Source organism: Excalfactoria chinensis, chromosome 18 (genome assembly GCF_039878825.1).
Source record: "Excalfactoria chinensis isolate bCotChi1 chromosome 18, bCotChi1.hap2, whole genome shotgun sequence".
Taxonomy (NCBI): domain Eukaryota; kingdom Metazoa; phylum Chordata; class Aves; order Galliformes; family Phasianidae; genus Excalfactoria; species Excalfactoria chinensis.
Window position 1 is genome coordinate 510,324 of NC_092842.1, and position 17,965 is coordinate 528,288.

The 17,965-nt window shown below is 53.1% G+C and overlaps 3 protein-coding genes across 4 annotated transcripts in view; 1 reads left to right on the top strand and 2 right to left on the bottom strand.

The window, feature by feature from the left end:
* EXD3 (exonuclease 3'-5' domain containing 3) overlaps positions 1-458 on the bottom strand; it is a 176,371-nt gene extending 175,913 nt beyond the window's left edge. Inside the window, exon 1 of the mRNA XM_072352856.1 lies at positions 349-458. The gene's annotated coding sequence lies outside the window, so the exon portion shown is untranslated. The remainder of the gene's footprint in view (positions 1-348) is intronic.
* On the top strand, positions 142-10,039 carry NOXA1 (NADPH oxidase activator 1). 2 transcript variants are annotated; one of them, XM_072352865.1, is made up of 15 exons: positions 142-513; positions 1,717-1,799; positions 2,281-2,389; positions 3,130-3,264; positions 4,301-4,408; positions 5,122-5,181; positions 5,753-5,790; positions 6,293-6,434; positions 6,579-6,632; positions 7,048-7,117; positions 7,305-7,363; positions 8,113-8,282; positions 8,864-8,969; positions 9,062-9,185; positions 9,378-10,039. In XM_072352865.1, the coding sequence occupies exons 1-15, from the start codon at positions 340-342 to the stop codon at positions 9,470-9,472; spliced, it is 1,527 nt and encodes a 508-aa protein (XP_072208966.1). In that variant the 5' UTR covers positions 142-339; the 3' UTR covers positions 9,473-10,039. The 2 variants fall into 2 exon arrangements, with proteins under 2 accessions (XP_072208966.1, XP_072208965.1); XM_072352864.1 differs by having other exon boundaries at positions 7,045-7,117; positions 9,378-10,038.
* A 265-nt stretch (positions 10,040-10,304) lies between these two features.
* ENTPD8 (ectonucleoside triphosphate diphosphohydrolase 8) lies at positions 10,305-17,375 on the bottom strand. Its single transcript, XM_072352759.1, has 10 exons — positions 17,288-17,375; positions 15,758-15,889; positions 15,225-15,342; positions 14,290-14,440; positions 13,824-13,983; positions 13,072-13,302; positions 12,268-12,531; positions 11,667-11,777; positions 11,391-11,525; positions 10,305-10,795 (listed from the first exon to the last, which is right to left on the bottom strand). Exons 2-10 carry the CDS (start codon positions 15,875-15,877, stop codon positions 10,604-10,606), a joined length of 1,482 nt encoding a protein of 493 aa, XP_072208860.1. The 5' UTR covers positions 15,878-15,889; positions 17,288-17,375; the 3' UTR covers positions 10,305-10,603.
* Between the last annotated feature and the right edge of the window lie 590 nt (positions 17,376-17,965).

Consider the following 17,965-nt stretch of genomic DNA (forward strand, 5'->3'; position numbering starts at 1 on the left):
TGAGTGTCCTCCTGGCCTTCCCTTCGCTGCCGAAGGCAGAGCAGCCCAAGGCAGAGCAGCCCAAGGCAGAGCAGCCCAAGGCAGAGCAGCCCGCCCCGCTCCCGTTGTGTGTCTGACCCCATATCTCACGTTCTCCCCCTACCGCCCCCACCAGCTCCCCGTGTTCCCGCACACCCGGCGCTGCTCGCACCCCGCAGTGCCGGGTCCCGCCGCCTCCCGCCCCCCTCGGCCGCCCCGGGCGGGACGGACCGTGGCTCAGCACTTCCTCGTCGGCCGCCTCCCGCCCAGGGGCAGCGCCCGCCGCTCGCCCCGCACGCAGGTGGGGCTGTGCGGGCGGCGATGGCGTACCGGGAGCTGCTGAGGCGCTGGCACCGAGCCGTGCTGGCAGCGGACGGCGGGGACTGGGACGCGGCCCTGGAGACGTTCAGCGGCATCGAGGAGCCGCCGGCCAGAATCTGCTTCAACGTGGGCTGCGTGCACCTGCGGGCCGGGCGGCTGCGGGATGCTCTGCAGGTGAGGGCGGCGCGGGGGGCTCGGGCTGGTCTCACCCGGCGTGGGAGGGAAAAACGCCCCAGGCGCTCCTGAAAGCGGCTGAGATCCATCGGTCTTTGTGTCCGACACGGCCCCGCTGTGGGGGTAAAACACGGAGCGCTGCAGCTCTGCGCGTCCCCGGGCGGTGCTGAGTGAGCTGAGATCGCCGAAAGGAGCCGCTGTCCTGGCGCACCGCAACGTGGTGCGTGTGCTGCGAAATCGCAGCTTGCAGCAGCGGGTGTCTGCACAGCTCGCTGTCAGCAACACGCCGAGGTGAATATTGATGCTCCCAAACGGGAGAAGGCAGAACTCGGGCTGTGCTGGACGGCGCTGGGGCAGAGCTGTGCCTCTTCATCGTGAGAGATGGTGCCTGAGAGCCACCGAGCAGCCCCAGTGAGGGGACACCGGCAGGGACACAGCTTGGCTGTGCTTCCGTGTAGGACAACGGCCGGTTGTTTGTCTTGTCTCTGTGTAGCACAACAGAGCAGACTTAAAGCAGGGAGTGCTGGCTGAGCCGCTGGAGGAGCCAGACACCTTCACCAAAGGTGCACAGACAGCCTGGGCTCACTGCAGTGCTGTGTGTGGGCAATGCAAGGAATAGCAGAGGTTCAAGCTTGGTTCATTGTCTGCATACCTCCACACTGCAGTAAGTGAAGGAAGAGGCCTCCAGGCATTCTCAGACACATTCTCGGAAAGGCTGTTTTGTAGCAGAGTGGGAAAACACGTTGAACTGCTGGACACGAGCTGTTACCAGCTTTGCTGATACTCAGCTGGGAAACTGCAAGCAGAAATATTGCACTGCAAGTGCAGTTTGTGAAGCCCTTCAGTTTCTCTCTTTACACGCACATCACTGTAGGCAGATTCAAACAGCCTGCTGTTAGATCAAGGTCTGCTCCAGGCAACAGGGCCTGCAGGTTGCAAGACTTCGGATGGCAGACGGGGCTCATTTGTTGTACTCAGTCTTTTTTTTCCCAAGGAAGGGTAAAATCTTGAATCTCAGCTCATAGAGAGTCAGGACCTGAAAGAGGACTTGGAGCCACCTCCTGCCCCTCAGCCTGCATCGCAGCCCCACATTTCTCGGAGCAGACAAGCTGTTCACAAGCCTCCTGCCCCCAGCTGGGCATAAGCCCAGGCACTGATGGAAGAGTCCTCACTCATCTCCAAGGTGTCTATTTTTCTCCTTAGGCATTTGATAGAACAGTTACAAAGGACAACTCCCTCGCTGTCGGCTACTTTCAGAGAGGGTTTGTTTGCCTGCAGCTGGAAATGTAAGTGATATTCTTGCCTGCTCATTCTTTGTTGCTTTTGTTGGTTTGTTTCCTTGCTGAACAGCTTCATCCCTAAAACTCGATTCTCCACCAATTTTGAGCGTTTTATAAGGTCTGGCTTGGCCTTGTAAACCATGTTACAGGTCAGCAAGTCTCATCTCCCTTTTACAGAGGAGGACTGAGAAGCCTCAGAACCCCAACAGGGGCAAATATGTAGCACTATCTTCCTGTACGCACAGGGCAAGAAGCCGCTCCTGCATTCAGGGCTGTTGGAGGGTTTTGTTGCCTTTCAGTTTTCAGGTGAAGTGAAAAAATCACAGTTGAGTGAGAATTTTCTGTGGGTACAATCTGACACACATCTCTGGTGCAGCTCTCCTCACACAAGCTATGAGGCAGAGGACATGTTCTTGCTGGTTTACTCTGTAATTAGAGCCTTCAGCTTTTCTTAGGCTCAGCTTCACCTGTAATTTCTGCTCTGCAGGTATGAAGAAGCTCTCTCTGACTATCAGATGGCCTTCAGTCATCTAAGAAAAAACCCCTTCATCGATTACAAGCAGCTGGGGCTGAGGCACATTCTCTATGCATGGGAGGTAAGGGTCAGTCTGGCTCCGTTGTCCTTCCCCTCTGTTGGGGCATTCCTCAGGTTTTCAGCAGCCAGCGTAAGTAACCCAAGAGCTTTTTTGAGACCCTGCATTAGGACAGTGGGGAAATTGCTTTCACTTTTCTGGTTAAGATCCTTCACAAACGCTCATAGAACAATATAATCTCTGAAGAGTTGTAACAAATTACTGTGAGACGTAAGATCTTTTGCAGCAGATCCCCATGAATTTCTTTGGGTTTTTTTAAGCTTGCTTGCAGTAACACATACACAAGTTTTATCAACTCTTCAGCTTTAAAGGTTGAAATTGTAGACAAATAGGAGCAAGACTTGCACAGAATAAAGTGTTTTTTTTTTCAACTTTCTGAAAGCTTTGTTCATAAAAGCCATCTTTTCCTTTTAGACACGGATAAATAAGATAAAAACCTGTTTGGTAACACAGCCTTCATCTGTTCTTCCCTGTGCCTGCCCATGCTTTGAACAGAGCTGGCAGTGCCAGCTGAAAGCACAGCTTTGATCTCTTTCCACTCTGATGGTGAAGTTTTCTCAGCAGTGCTCCTCACGGTGCCTTTCCTGCCATCAGTGGGGAGCAGGCTCTTGCTGCTGCCATTTCATGGTGGTTCAGTGCCAGCTCTCTCTTGCCTGGCTGAGCCCAGTTGGTAGCGCTGGGTGTTCAGCTGCTGCCTTACAAGCAGCAGGAAGACAGCTCTGCTCCCTCCTTGCTGGCCTCAGGTGCTGTACAGCACTGCCGCCGTGCAGTGCCGGCTGCAGCAGTGGCAGGAGGCCAAAGACACCCTAGAGAAAGCCATCGTGTGGAGACCTGAAGGAAGATCAGCAACGCTGGCCCTGGCCCTTGAGCGAGTGCAGGTAAGACTGGCTCTGTGGGTTCCTGGGGAATTGCTTTGGGCTCAAGCTGAGGAATCCAAGATAAGAACATGCAGTGTTTTGTGTCTTTGGGTTTTCCCGTCTAACCGCCTGTTCAATCACCTGATGGCACTCTAAGCCATTTCTGTGTGATGCTCTACCCAGTTCCAGCTATCCTAGTACCTAATGGCTCTGTCACCTCCAGGAGATCCATAGCACAGCAACACCAGAGCTGGGAATTGTGGGCTCACCTTTCAGGTTGAAGTCAGTGCTTTCTAGACCCTGCTGTTCAGGAGCTCAGTTGTGTTCATACTTGCGCTGTGAAACAAGTTGCCTCATGGAGTGTTTAAATGCAGATTTGGAGAGTCTCACTTTTCACAAAGCTGCAGACTTCTTTGAATCCCTTTGGATCGGTAGCAGCTCAGACATTAATGGCAATCAAGTTTAGAGCTTAAGTAAAGTGCAGACATGTTTACGGAGGTGATTCTACATAATAGTTTCCTGTTAAGACTCTTTTATGATCAGGAACGACTTACCGGTATCTGATTTACTTTCCCTGGAGGGTTCATTATTTTGTTGCCTCCAAACTTCCTTGTTTTGTTTGTCCCTGTTCTAAAGAGTTATCACTTTATTAATCTAATCACCTCCTCTAGCATCACATTTGTGCTTTACGTTCGTATATGATTTATATTCACTATTCACACGTTCCTCAGCCGTTGCACAGACTGACCAAACAAAATAACTGAAATCAGCAGCAGAAATGTAGAGATTTGTTTACCAGATTTACTGCACCGCCCTCCCCATCCCTGCTATGCTGACATTCTGCCTTTGGTTCAATACTGGGCAGTGGCTGCTGGACTTTTATTTTCATGTGCTTGTTGAAACTCAGTGACCTTCATCGAGTTCACAGCTTTATTTTTTGCCCCGATGTCTTCCTGGAGCTGATCTCCCTCACGCACAGAAGCCATATTTGCTTTTCACTTCTGCCATGTTTCATTTAATATTAACTGAGGACTTTTCCCTTCTTCCCATGCCCCAGAATCATCTATTTTTAGAGCCTATGCAGGTTCCCCCTGGGGAATTTTTCAGACCACGAAAGAAGGAAGTTGAACAGCTGGATTCAAAGGATTTCCTGGGTAAACCCAAGGTAACAGGCATGTGATGCTTAAGATAAACAGCAAACGGATTAACACCCCACCTTCCGACATCTGCAGGGAGCATTATTGCTGCCCACTGCACCAGTCACTGCACAGGTGGAGATCCAATGGCAGGACTGTCAGTGAAGGCGTCTGGGGCACACAAGCTGTTAGAAGTGATGCCTTATCTATCAGAAAATGCACTTTGCTGCTAAAATCCCTCCCAATCTTAATCACTTTCAACTGAAAATAAAACCAAACCCAACCACAACTGAGCAGGTGTTTACAAATCCCCGTGGCTGTCCTTTTGCTGACCACAGTGTTTTCAAAGGAGCACATTCCTCCTACTCGTTACTGCATTCCCAATGGGACAAACACGCATTTGGGAGAAAAATGCTTTGCCATGTACTTTAGTGCAAACCAGCAGAGAATTCTTCTGATCCCTCCCATGACCAGCGCAGTCAGCAGAAGTGCCAGATCACTCCTGCATGGACAAAGGAAAGGGAAAATAATCCACTCACACTTGTGAAGGGCTTTGGAAAGATGGAAAATGCACAGACAAAAACTGCTGAAGCTGCATTTCCACTAAATGCAGTGCTCTGCTTTAAGCCTGACCACGCGAGAGGTCAGAAGGAAGTGGGTCTGCATGAAAGGCTCGCAGGAGGTTTGAGCATCTGTTCATCCAGCCTAGGTATGGAGAAGGCATTATTTTTTCCTTCCGCAGGTGATCTCATCCATCATTCCCAACGATGAGTACATTGGCTTTGAACCTCTCAGGCCACAGGTGAGCAGGACATTGCTGTGAGAAACGGAATGGAGCAGTCATGGAGCCCCACGTAGGGCCTCAGATCCTCACACCATTAGTGTAGGAGTATGTTAATGAAAAAACAGCACTGTTTCTGTCTCTGAAGCCCAGTGCCAGACCAGATCCAGAGAGCTTTCAGAGTCAGCTGGAGTGCTGTGATGTTGACTGGAAAGGACTTGTCAGAATGAGTCTCCAGCCCTTGGATGATGTGTTTTTGTCTCTTTGCTGCATCCAGAGAGCAGTGGGGACTTTGCTGCACTCAACACACACTTGTAAATGTACTGTGTTACATTTATCAGCGCAGGCGTAGCTGCACTGCGATGGTTTGTTATCCTGCTCATGACAGGTAAAGAGGGAGAGGGAGAAGTGGCAGGTTCATCCTGGCAAGGTGTGGAGCAGCAGGATTCTCTCTGGATGCTGCGGTGGGACAAATAGGGATTACAGAAAATACCATGTGTGAAACTCCCTCCTATTCACAGGGACAGTATATAAGGTGGTAATGTTTCTATATAACATACTGTTATAAATATGTGCTGTTGTGCCCCCACAGAAACAGGGCTTTTATGAACCCAGTGCCGATGCTGTGAGGTACGTGTTCAGTTCTACCCTGGTCTAACTCTTCTCTCGCTATTTCTGTTCAAAAAATCATGTTTTGTTTTCCCATATCTCTGCCTTGTGATCCACACCCACCTGTCCCCGAGGACAGAATGGATGCTGAATGCGTAAAGGCTTGTGTGGCTGCATGAAGCACTGCACCCGGCAGGAGTGTGGCAGTTCAGCAGCAGCTCTTGTGCAGAGATACCAGGGCAGATTGCAGGAACTGATTCCATGATCTGGGGATGCAAAGATCACATTCTGGCTGGGAATGGGGGCAGAGAGAGCCTGTGGGATCTGCCCAGGTCAGTGGCAGAAAATGCTCAGCTGTCCAGATCTGGTTCTCAGTGCAGAGTTCCCAACTATTCATTAAGAGGTTCAAAAAACATGAAAATCAATTGTTCTGTGATAAGGTAGCAGCAGAAATTCAAGGCTGAATTCAGGCACCGCTTTGATCTGGAAGATGTTTATCATTATTCTCATTCTTTCTTTCCAGAGACCGTGAATCGGGCTACTATCGAGTTCTGTCCCATTATTACCCTGAGGGTGCGGAGAAGTTGGCAGTGAAAGCCAGCAGCCTGGTCTTTGTGCTGGCAAGAGGGGCAGATGGCTGGGCTACAGCCATACATGATGGGCAGGTAAAGAGAATTTATGGCATCTGGATGTCAGATGAATAGCAAAGCAAAGAGGAATTCAATAACGCTGCTTTTGGCAGGAAAAGGTGCAAAAGGGCTAATGGGTGTTTGTCAGCAATTTCTGAGGCAAATCCTTTTGCCCCACAGAAGCTGCACATACCGACCTCTCTCCTGGAGCCTGCCCCAAAGGTGGATAAATGGGTGAGTTAACGGCCTTGAAACCCAGGGGAAGAGGAAAGGACTGAGAAATTCACATTCAGAACTTTTGTTTGTGAGGTGATTGTGGGATAGAATGGTAGCAAAGGGAAGCACAGTGTTTGAGCTCAGGCACCTTGGGCAAAGACTGAATGCTCTTAAACAATAGAAGGGTTAAGAACAGGAAAAATGCTGGTTAGTTTCTGTACATCCAATCTCTGTATGGCAAGGTATAGATTCATGCCCAGGCCTCGGTGTCAATATATATATATTTTAATGCTGCTGTTTCTTCCAAGTGAATCCCTGGCCATAACACTCAGGAAAATTTATAACCTGCTGCAGCCTCTGACCTGACCATTGGCCTTGCCCACTCTCTGGTGTCTTCTGCTCACTCCTTTCCAACACTGTTCTGTTGCAGAAGATCAATGATGGGATTCCTCTCCCTCCTGCCCAGTTGCCTCCCAGCCGGCTCCATGTGAAGCAGCTCCCAGGTACTCTTGTGGGCCAAGGACGTCCGTGGGTGTTTTGTGAAGCTGCTGCTGTGCCCAAAGGGGCTCAGTGTGCATGGGGAGGTTGCTGCCCTCTGAAGCAGTGGCTGCCTGTATGCTGGTGGGTTGCAGAATGGCTGTGGGACCTCTGCTGACTGCAGGTGCTGTTTTTTGTGCTCTCATTCTGCAGAATCTCCTGGGGAAGAAAATGTTTCTGCAAATGATTCTGGATCCCAAGTGGATTTTGAGGTAAGGTGTTTAACAAACTGAAGCTGCCACAGCCTGAGGAAATGAAGGATATAAATAGCACTGAGGGTCAGATTATGGCCAGCTGCTCCTAGGAGCCAAAAGCCCCAGGCACAGCAGTGCCCAGTTTGCAGCCCATTTTGCCTTTGAACTACCTGCTATCCCTCGTCCCCTCCTCCCTTGTAACATTTAGTGTCCTTGTCAGTCTGCTTATGGTGATAATTCAAACATTCATACTAGGTTTCTTCTGGGATGATACCACCCAGTGCAGCTCCGTGTCATTGCCAGCCAACGTGCGGTGGAGCTGGAACTGCTTTCATGTCCACTTGGGGTCAGCACCTCTCTAGCAGCGCCAGCTGCAGATCAGCTCTAATCCCTTTGTCTTCCCTGCCCGTGTTTGCAGGGATTTGGGGGTCTTGTTTTGGAGCTGCACTTCTGAAGCAGGCAGCAGGACCTGCGCCTTGGCTGCACCTCTCCAGCTGCGTGGAGGACTTGGGGCTCGGCTCATACAGGCTTACCTCTAAATAGAGCTTGTTTTCTTTTCTTATCTGAGCCGGAAACAGGCTTCCTGGGTCATGACAGGAGCATTTAACCTAGGCTTTGAACCCACATTTTCCCTCTCTAAAAGTCAAATCTTCATTCTGATGCTTCACTGTCACTACGGCAGCACTGAAATAAGATCCCGCATCTGCCAGCTTTAGTGACAAGAGCTGCCTTGAATAACCAGGCTGTATTGCCACGTCTCTCTGCAGGTCCCCCTCACCCACAGAGAAGCTCCATCCAGCACGGACAGACCAGCCGTGCTGCGACTGCGCTGTGAGTGCACAGTGGTGGTGAGGGCAGGAGAGGTGCCGTCAGTGCCGGCGCTGCGGGCGCTGCTCCAGGAGAGCTTTGGCCAGCAGGCAGAGCGTGGGAGGCTGAGGTATGGTGTCCTCTGGCACTCGCTGTGCACGCTGCCCTTGCAGTGTTTGGCAGCGCTGATTTCCCTGAGGATGCAGGCATCTATCTGACCCCATCTGGTCTCCAGGGCCAAAGCAGTCTAATAGTCAGGGAGCAGTGTGTGATCCACGGGCTTTAGAGACCTGGAGGATCTTTCCAAGGAGACTGTGCCATTGTCAGGAAGGAAAGGAACAGAAGGAAAAACTCTGTACAGATGCAGCTGCTGTATGCTGAATTTTCTTCTGCCCAGCCTTAAAGACACACTGGGATCAAGGCAGAGCAATCTGGAAGAGCAGTGTGAGCTGGTCCTGGGGTGGGTATCCCTGAGCGTTACATCCCTGCGGACTCATAGTTGGTGCAGACATGAGAGATTCGGACCCTCCCCAGCAGTGCCATTTGTGCCCATTGAGCACGCAAGGTGTCCCCTTGTCATGGCACGAGGTGACAAGCTTGGAGCTGGTTTACAAAGAGAGCTTTGCAGACTGAAGATTGTAGAGGGCTAGAATTGCCTAAATGTTTGTCTTTAGATCATATGATTTGAGTCATGTTAATGAACCCTTACAGCTACAGGCGTTTGGATGGCAAAGAACTAGGTGCAGTTTCAGGAGAGGAAGATCTAGGGAAGATGTGGCAGCAGCTGACAGATGGCAGGATCACACTCTGCTGCCAGGTACGTGGGCTGTGACAAGAGTCTCTGCTGTGCTGGGCTCTAATCTAGTCTCTGCTTTTCCTTGCAACCTTCGTGCTGATTTTCTGCTGTAGGACTCGGACTCCCACTCAGGCAGACCCATCCTCTACCGAATGCTGGCTCAGCACTCATACCCTGCACAGGGACCAGGAGACCTGGAGTTCAGCAAGGGGGATGTGCTGGATATTCTCTCTGAAGGTAGCTCTCAGTCTGTCTGCAGGCTCTCTGAAAAAGTCTGATGTAGAGAGTGATGGAGGAGTGGTTGTTTGTGACAACAGGAGGTGCAGACTTTCACTGGGTTTTGCCCATAGTTAATTTTGAGCCATGAAAACTCTCACTAACCTTGCTCCTATGAGCCGGAGCTTATCTTGATTCTTTTTGTTTTCTCAGTGAATGAGGACTGGCTTGAAGGACACTGCAATGGCAAGACTGGCATCTTCCCTAAATGCTTTGCAACCCAGACCAGTTGTGCTGCCTTCCCATAGGGAACAGCAGCCTTCTGCCTGACTGCATGAGGAGCGCACTGCCATCAGTCCCATCAGCCAGGGATAGGAGACACTAGTACCAGCTCATCTGGCCACAGCTGGCCCAGGCAGGAGCTCTGCTCAGCCTTAACAGATGTCCTGCACTGACAGATTCCATGGGACATGTCACTTGACAGCATTTCCTGCAGCCTTTGGTTCTTTTCTCAAGCCCTTAGGCAGTCCTGGACTTTCCTGCTTCTTGCTGTGTGGACGGGGGTCTTGCAGCAAAGAGAGGCAGCTGTGGAGACACTCCTGCTCACACCAGCCTGGGGCTCAGGCAGAGGCTTGGAGGGTCAGTGTAGGAGGCAGGCTGGGCACTGAGTGCTGGCCTGGTGGCTGGAGCTGGAAGGACTGAAAGGACTGTCTGGTTCCTGCAGCTGAGCTGTGCCGGGCTCTGCTGATGTAGATAAAACACTCAAGTGCCTGGAACTGGAGCCTGCTATGGATTTAGTGTCTGTCAAAGCTGGAGTATATAACTTGAATATAAAATAAACACTGAGCCAAGTTGGCAGCTCTTAAATCAAGTTCCAATTGTATTTTTCTGCTGAGATATGCCAGTAAATATCTTAAAGACAGCTGGCGGTCTGTCCTTGGAAAGATATTCTACCACATACCACAGAAATCCTGCACATCTTGTACAAGACAGGATACAGAAAATGTCAGTCCTCTCCTCAGAGCGTAGGTGGCCACCACTGCTCTCCAGCACCCATTGCCTTCCACAGCTGCATCTGGAGAGAGCCAACCCAGCAGGAGTGGAAGCGCCAAGGGATGGAAACTCTGCTGGGCTGGTTAATGACCTTTGTGTTTGAAAAAGAAAAAGGGTTTTATTTCTGGCTTGAATTTATATGGCCGCCACGTCTCAGTTTGGCCTTTGTCAACCAGATCTAAGAGGTTTCTGGCATCTTTTCCTCATGGAGGTTTGTAGGGAGCTCAAGATGCCTTTGATGTCTTTACAGAGGTGGTTCAAGAAGACTTCATGAGCAGTGGAGGTGGGGCTTAACGCCTTCTTCCCTCTCTTGCTTCCACCTTTTCTTGCACCACGTTCTCTGCCTGGTTTAGAAGGCAGGGTGCCCCTAGGTTTGATACCTGGAGCTACTTGGATTTCCAGAAACACTGGAGGAGAATTGCCACCAGGCCTGCAACTATGGCCAGCACAATGAAGGAGATGGCACCTGCCCACAGACTGGGCTGCTGCCCCTTGACGTGTTCCAGAGCCTCCGTGGGGATCATGTTGGTGAGGTTCAGCATGAAGCCCAGCGTCCAGCCGATGTCCGCGTTTCCTGCCTGAGGTGACAACACAGGAGATGATCAGAAAGTGCCTCCCCTGGGCAGTGGTGGCTTTAGTGCAAGGGACTGCAGCAAACCTGGTCCTACCGGTACCAGTTACACTGACAGCTTTGCTGTCCCCTTTCCCAAGGGCTTAAAGGGCAGCTGCTGCTGTGCAAATGTGCCTCTGTGATCTGTGTCTTCCCTCAGAATCCTTCAACTTTGGTCACGTTCCGGTTCACGTGGCTGACAGAGCCACCATCACTTCCCTGATGCTTGTGTGAATTCTGCCCAACATTAGTGATCCAAGTAGCTGAATCTTGCTCTGCACTTCTCTCACCCCCTAATAATGAGCTTATGTTTCCACCTGAGTACCTAAGAGCTGGGGTCAGAGCTTTGGGGGCTGCACTGGGATCCCCAGGTGACAGACACAAGGCAAGGACACAGTTTCTGGTGCAGGAGAGTGCAGGGATGGTGGTCCTACCACAGAACTGTAGGGACTGTAGAGATCCTTGAGTCCAGCCCCCTGCAAAGCACTGTGTCCTCGGGCCAGGGCAAGGATGTGGCCAGAGCTGCCTGCCTGTTCCCACTGCCCCACAGGGCTTTATTTTACCTTCTGGCTGAAGTGGATGTTGCTCCACGTGTGCTCATCGAACTTATAGCCATCGACCAGCAGTGTCAAGATGTAAAGTCCCACCATGCAGTATGTGTGTAGGTGCTCCTTATTCTGCGGGAAGGTCTCCACCAGCTTCAGAGCCATCGGGGGACACAGTATAATGAGGAACAAAATCCTCCCTGGCCCAGAGAACAGCAGAGCATGTGCTTTCTGGGCAGGGATCTGGGAGAGGACAAGCAGAGGGCTCCTTCGTGCCCTTCACAAGGCTCTCACCTTGGACCAGTTCTTGTTGCAGAAGTCCCAGACCGTGGCATTGACATGGCTTAGAGACTGCTGGCTGGTCAGGTTCAGGAAGGAGAAGGTGTAGTAGAACCCAGAAAAGGCCTGGGGAAGAAGGGGTGATGGTAAAACTACATGTCCCTCCTCACGCAAAGGAAGTCCTCACAGCACCTCTGGGCTTGGAGTCAGCACTGCTATCCCTGCCTCAGACCAGTGCAGTACCAGGTTAGGAGGGCTGGCTGAGCCTGTGGCAGAACATCTCACTGCAGTCTTGGAGTAAAGCCTGACCAAATGGACCCTCTGCCACTCTACAAGACTTGGAGGTCATGGACAAGCCTTGGGGCTTCTGCTTGTACTGGGAGCCCTGCCAAATCAGACCAGACTTGTTCCTCATGGATATGATCTTCCTGTTTCCCTCAGGAGGGACTGGACCGCTGCATAAGGCAGAATCCACCTTCCAGCTTAGGGGCAGGGGTTTGCAGGACCAGCTTTAGAGTTCCCTCTCTTGCCTTCCCCTCCCACAACCAACAGTACAGAAAACTTCCACCCTCCATCCCACACCCCCAGCACCACCCCACGGTCGGAGGCTCCTTACAAAGAACTGTCCCCTCACGGGCGGCTGATAGACCCCGTCGAACCCACACGTCCTGTTGGCCCCGCAGGTGAAGTTGAAGAGCTTCAGGATGGCAGTGCGGCACAACGCCGGGTTCCCTGCCCCTGTTACCGTGAGGATCTGTGCAGGGCTGAGCATGCTTGGAATGGGGACACAGGGACTGTCATAGATCTCTGCTATGGTGATGTTCTCCTGGTATCCCTTGGGGTAGCAGGGCTGTGATATCTGCTGGGCATACAAGCCGTCCTGTTGAGAGAGAGGGAGCCATTACCAGTACGTGATGTGGGATGCCAGCGAGACCCTACCCACAGCTCAGCCTGTGCTTACACCCTTCCAGAAAGCAGGATCCAGATCCCAGGAGGATTTGGGATCCCAAAGTCCCCACCCGATCTGCTCTCTTTTGTAGGGGCACACAATGTGGAGACTCGATACTCCTGGCCAGGAGGTGCCAGATGATGCCTGTGGCTGACTGGACTCATGCCCTCTGCTAACTGGATGCTGCATCTACTGTCCAGAGAGGGACCTGCAAGCCACTTGAGATGCAATGAAGCTGATACCTGGAAACCACTGGGGAGCAGAGAGCCCCGCAGAAGCCCACCACCCCCTCCCACTCAAATGACAACATTTTTTTAGTCCAGTACATAAAATAAAAGCCTTTCTCAGGTTCTTGAATTCGTGAAACTTCCCTTGGACTTTTTCTACATAGATGGACAGATTTTCTGGAAGGCATTTTTCGAGGCAATGGGAAACGGTTGAGCAGATTCTACTGCCCAGCGGCTGCGATACCTGATGGAGGGCTGCCATCAGCCGCTTCAAGGCCTGCATCTGCCCATAGCACAGGTAGCTGTGGGTGTAGAGCGAGTAGTTGGTGCCGTACAGCCTGAAGTGGGCAGACGTGTTTTTATCTTCAATAGTGACTCCAGGCTGGAAGGTTATTTGCGTTGAGGCTCCTCCAAGGTCCAGAGCTCCCAACACTTCAGTGTTCTGTGGATGTTCCCATTTTCCTGTGAAGGAAAACTGGCCCCATAAGGCAGACAGTGTTAGTCTGTCCCTTCCCTAAAGGTTCTGTGATCTCAAAAGCCCCTGGGAGACCTTCCACACCCTATGTCCCCGTTTAACCCCTTTTTGCCCACATCCTCCTCAACCCACGTAGATCTCTGTGTGGTGCTGAGGTTTGGGTCCTTGGCTGCTGCACATAAGCCTGGATTCAGGGACTTTGAGGAGGAAAAGTGTGATGTTGTTCAGGAGTCTGATACTGCTGCATCCCCGTGACTCCAAAATCAACCCAAATGTCAATGGAGAGCACAGGACCAGGAGGAGCTGGACACAAAGATCCTCCCGCCCTTGACTCTCTTAATCACACCCATAGAGCCAAAGATGCAGCTCACAACAACGTGCTGCAGTTGTTTGGGTGACCATCGCTCTAAAATGACATTTCACTCTCTTGTGGGAATAAAGAAATCTGGTCTTCACTCAGATAGGAAGATACACACATTATGCATGTGCCCCCCCCCCATGCCCTCCCCTCTGACCCAAACCTTGATAAGTGTCTCCAGCAGGTAGTTGACGGTGATCCAGCCAAAGGAGCCCTCCTCATTCCCAGTGAGGATCCGAGCTCCACGGAAGTCCACAGGGTACTCACGAATGGCCTTGCTGACCTCAGCAAAGACCTGCTCAGCTTTTGTGCTGTTCTGCTCCCTGCAGAAGCAGACAAATGCCATGTGGTGGAAGAGGTAATTGCAGGGGAGCTTTCAGGGCAGGCTAACAGTAAAAGGCTGTGACCTGCAAAGCAGTGGGACTACACAGTGACAGCATATACCCCGTCCATCCATTGCTTTTCATCATATAAAGAGATAATAAAAAAGATGGTCAACCCCAGTGGGCTACAGGAATGGATGCTCAGCCCACTGCCTTGTTCTGCCTGAGCAGCAGCCCCCTGCCCAGGATCCCAGCCCCACACCCCTTCTGAGATGCTGAAGTGTGTGATGGGGGCAGTGCCCGTACCTCAGCAGCCGCATGCCCGCTGTGGCCCCCAGGTAGGTGGGTGTCTGCTGCTGCTGCTCTGCAGGGATAACTGTCATGGCCTTGTCCAGGCAGGGCTTCAGGCTGGCACCAGCTCCAGTGGGATCATCTGCATAGCTGGAGATGCCAGATCCTGCAACAGAGCACCTTGTGATGCCCAGGAGGAGCGGAACAGGATGACAGGAGACATGTCCACCCTGAAAGCCAGGAAGACCCACAGATTTTCCCCATGTATCAAGATCAATCGTGCCCATCCAAGGGCATCCCCAGGAGGGCACCGCTCAGAGCTGGCTTGCCTGGAGGTGGCACATGCACACTGCAGGAGCAGACAGTGAGCTCCTGCTCTCCAAGGAGTGGGGAGCTGCTGTGATGCTGAGCGTGTGGTTAATCCCCATTTCCCCGCAGCCAGTTGACAAACAGCAGGGTTCCTTACTTCCCTGGCAAAGAGGGATTCTCTCATTTGTCCTTCAGAGGGGATGTGTGGATCCAATGCACACACAGAGGTGCTCCCCATGCAGCTCAGCACAAATATGCTTTTACTTTTATAGGCTGGTGCTTGATGTGAGCTCCCACTGTGGTCCTGCACTGGGTGGGACAGCCAATGTCACTATTTACCCTTCCCCCAAGCTCTGCGCTCCAGCCCTGCCACTAGCCCAAGTGCCCTCTCGCTTACCCTTCGCCCTTCATCAGACCTTTGCTTTGGAGCACAGTTAACCAGTAACTGCCACACTGTGGCTGCAGAGCCTTGATTTGTCATCAGGGCCGGCTCTACAATCCCCCACCCCTCGCCCAGGCACTCTGCCCTAGGTCAGTGGCCTCTTGTCAGTCCCACTTAACTGACTGCCCAGATCAGCCTCCAGCCTGTCCCTAGGCTGAGCAGAGGGTGGGGAGAGGGACAGCCCCGTGCCGGCACTCACCATTCACGGTGCAGGACTCCACCTGGGAGACGATGCCCGTGCCGTTCTCCTTGTCTGCAGGCCACTGGTAGACGTAGAGAGCCGTGTGCGTGGAGCCGGCGTCGAACACCAGGCCGTACTGCGGAGAGAGGCCGATGGGATGCAGGGCTCCAGGAGGGGCAAAGCAGATTTAGCTGGCTGCAGAGCCAGGAGAGCTCCAGGTGAGCGGGCAGAGCTCCCAGTGAGCAGGGAGTGGTTCACATGACCGAGCCAAGAGTGTCACCAGAGCAGGGAAAGCGTGACATTGCAGTCACCAGTGCACTGGGGTCATGGCTCTGTGAGCTAGTGGGGAAGTTCCCTGGGTGCTCTGCAGCGCAAAGGCTGTATGTGCTGTAAGCAAGAAAACTGTGACAGACCCACTTGACTGCATGGCAGTTTGTCCCCATCTTAGTGAATAACAGCACAGCCTGCCTAAAGCTGGGGAGAATCTCAGAACAGAGGTAAGCCAACACCCAAGTGAGAGAAGGTAGCTGTGCTTCTGCCAAAGCCCTCACCTTAGTGCCAGGAGGCAGAAACACATCCTTCACATGTACAGCACTCAGTATGAGGGCAATGATGCTGAAGGCACAGGTGGCTGTCAGGAGACCTGTGATGACCTTGGCTTTGTACTCCATTCTTCTTCCAACCTGCAAAAACACCCCAACCCCAGTTTAGTGCTCCCGTATTTGCAAGGCCAGATTTGAAATGCGAACCTCATGGATGGAGGTAGGACCTGTCAAGGTGAACCTTCCCCCAGGTCCAAAAAAAGGGCCCGAAAGCATTCTTGGAATCACAGTCACAGAATCCCAGTGTGGTTGAGGTTGGAGGGGACCCTGGGGTCCATCTGGTCCAACCCTGCTGGATGGATTACGTTCTCTTCTGTTGACTGTTCCACGTCATGGGACACGGGATGTGGGACAGAAAACCTTTATCAGACCTTATCCTGCGCCCAAGAGCCCTGCCCCATATGGTAATGAAGGGCAGAAGATATCATCTCAAGGTGATGAACTCCTCTATTGTGCCATGTCCAGCCCGATGAGCCCTGCTGATTTGCACAGATGTAACCGCACTGCTGAGAAGTGCTCGCCCTGCTCCTGGTTTAACACAAAGGAAAAGGTCCCGATACCAGCACACACCTTGGAAAAAGGTCACCCCAGGCAGCATGCGATGGTGATAAATGGCACCATGAGCGAAACCACCTTCACCTGCCCTCAGTAAGGCCAAATTTCCATCTTATCTCAGCAGCAGGCGACAACTGCAAGCAGCACTGAGTCTGCAGGAGGAGAGTGGAGTGTGGGGAAGGAGCACAGCAAGCAGAAAACAAAGAGGGAGGGTGTGAAGCTGATGGAACTGCCCAGCATTTTGGAGGCACTTCAGGTTGGCCAGCACGGTACGAGCCACTGTGCCTGGCACAGCGCCCTTGTGCAGCAGGTTTGGGGCACAAGCAGAAGGGACAGAAGGGAGGTGATACCCTCAGAGCTGAAGTGGAGCCACGCTGCTGTACGGCTCCACAAGGAGCAATGCCCAGAGGCTTCAGTGTGCAGAAAGCCTGCAGCTGTGCAAGCTGCTTGAGCTGCTCCTGCACTGGTTGGTCTGTGACCGGACACAGCGAAGTGCTGACAGCTGCTGACAGCCCCTCACAGCGTCCCTCGAGAGGATGGAGAGAAGCCTCAAAGTTCAGGCTCGCAGGCACTGCTGGCCATAAACCATGTGTTGCTTGGGAAGATGTGCTGCTGTGAACATGCAGGATTTGGGGGTCAAAAAGCCTCTTAATGTTGTAAGAAAGGGGGGAATGTGCATGCTAGGAGCATCCTTGCCAGGCAGAGCGGTGCCCAACCTCCCTCCCTGCCACCAGCATGAGGTCCAGCAGTGCCCTCTGCATCCCCTGCGTGCATCGAAGGCACCTGAGCCACAAACCACCTGAGCCACAAAGCACGGCACCCTCTCACCTGCCTTCACACTCGCCTCCTGCCTTTCCCCGCATCAATCTCCCCATAGCCAAGCCCCGCCGATGTCACCCATTGCTGTCCCCTGCCCGTGCTCACCTGTGCCGCTGCCAGCGGGGCCGGCTGCTGCTCACCTCAGTGTCAGCACGTACCTGGAGTGCAGCGCTGTGCCTGGGACAAAGGCTGCCCAGGAGTCCCCTGCACGGCCCTCCCCTTGGCCCCAAACCAGCAACCTCCCCTGCAGGCAACAGGGCCGGAGCTGGAATAGAGCCTGGTTAACCACCTCGCTGCTGGTGGACAGGCTGTGCCCTGGGATCCCCCCCCTTTGGGGCTGTTCGGGGGTGCGTGGCAGTGCTCTCCTTGATGCTGACGGTATCCACGCCTCGAGGAAGCTGGTGAGCGGGCCGGCATCGGGACAGAGGCTGAGATCTGGGAGAGGGGCTGCAGTCCGGAGACATCCCAGTCCCGCAGCTGCCGCGGGGTGAGGCACGGCCGAGCTGTCACCTGCAGCCCACCTGCCGCCCTCCGCTCCGCTGCTCTGCTGCTGCGGGCAGCGCCAGGCAGGCAGGACAGGATGGAGCTGGCAGGTGGGGACATCACGTCTCACGGCCGGGGTCACATCTCAGTGAGACACACACCCCCAGGGCCAGGGAGCGGCCATCCCGGCCATGCCCCCATCTGTCCCCATGGTCAGGCCCCCCCCGCCCCGCTCCCACCCGCACCGTCCCCACGGCCGATTGCCGCTCGCAGCGCCGCGCCGTCCCGCAGGGCTGACCC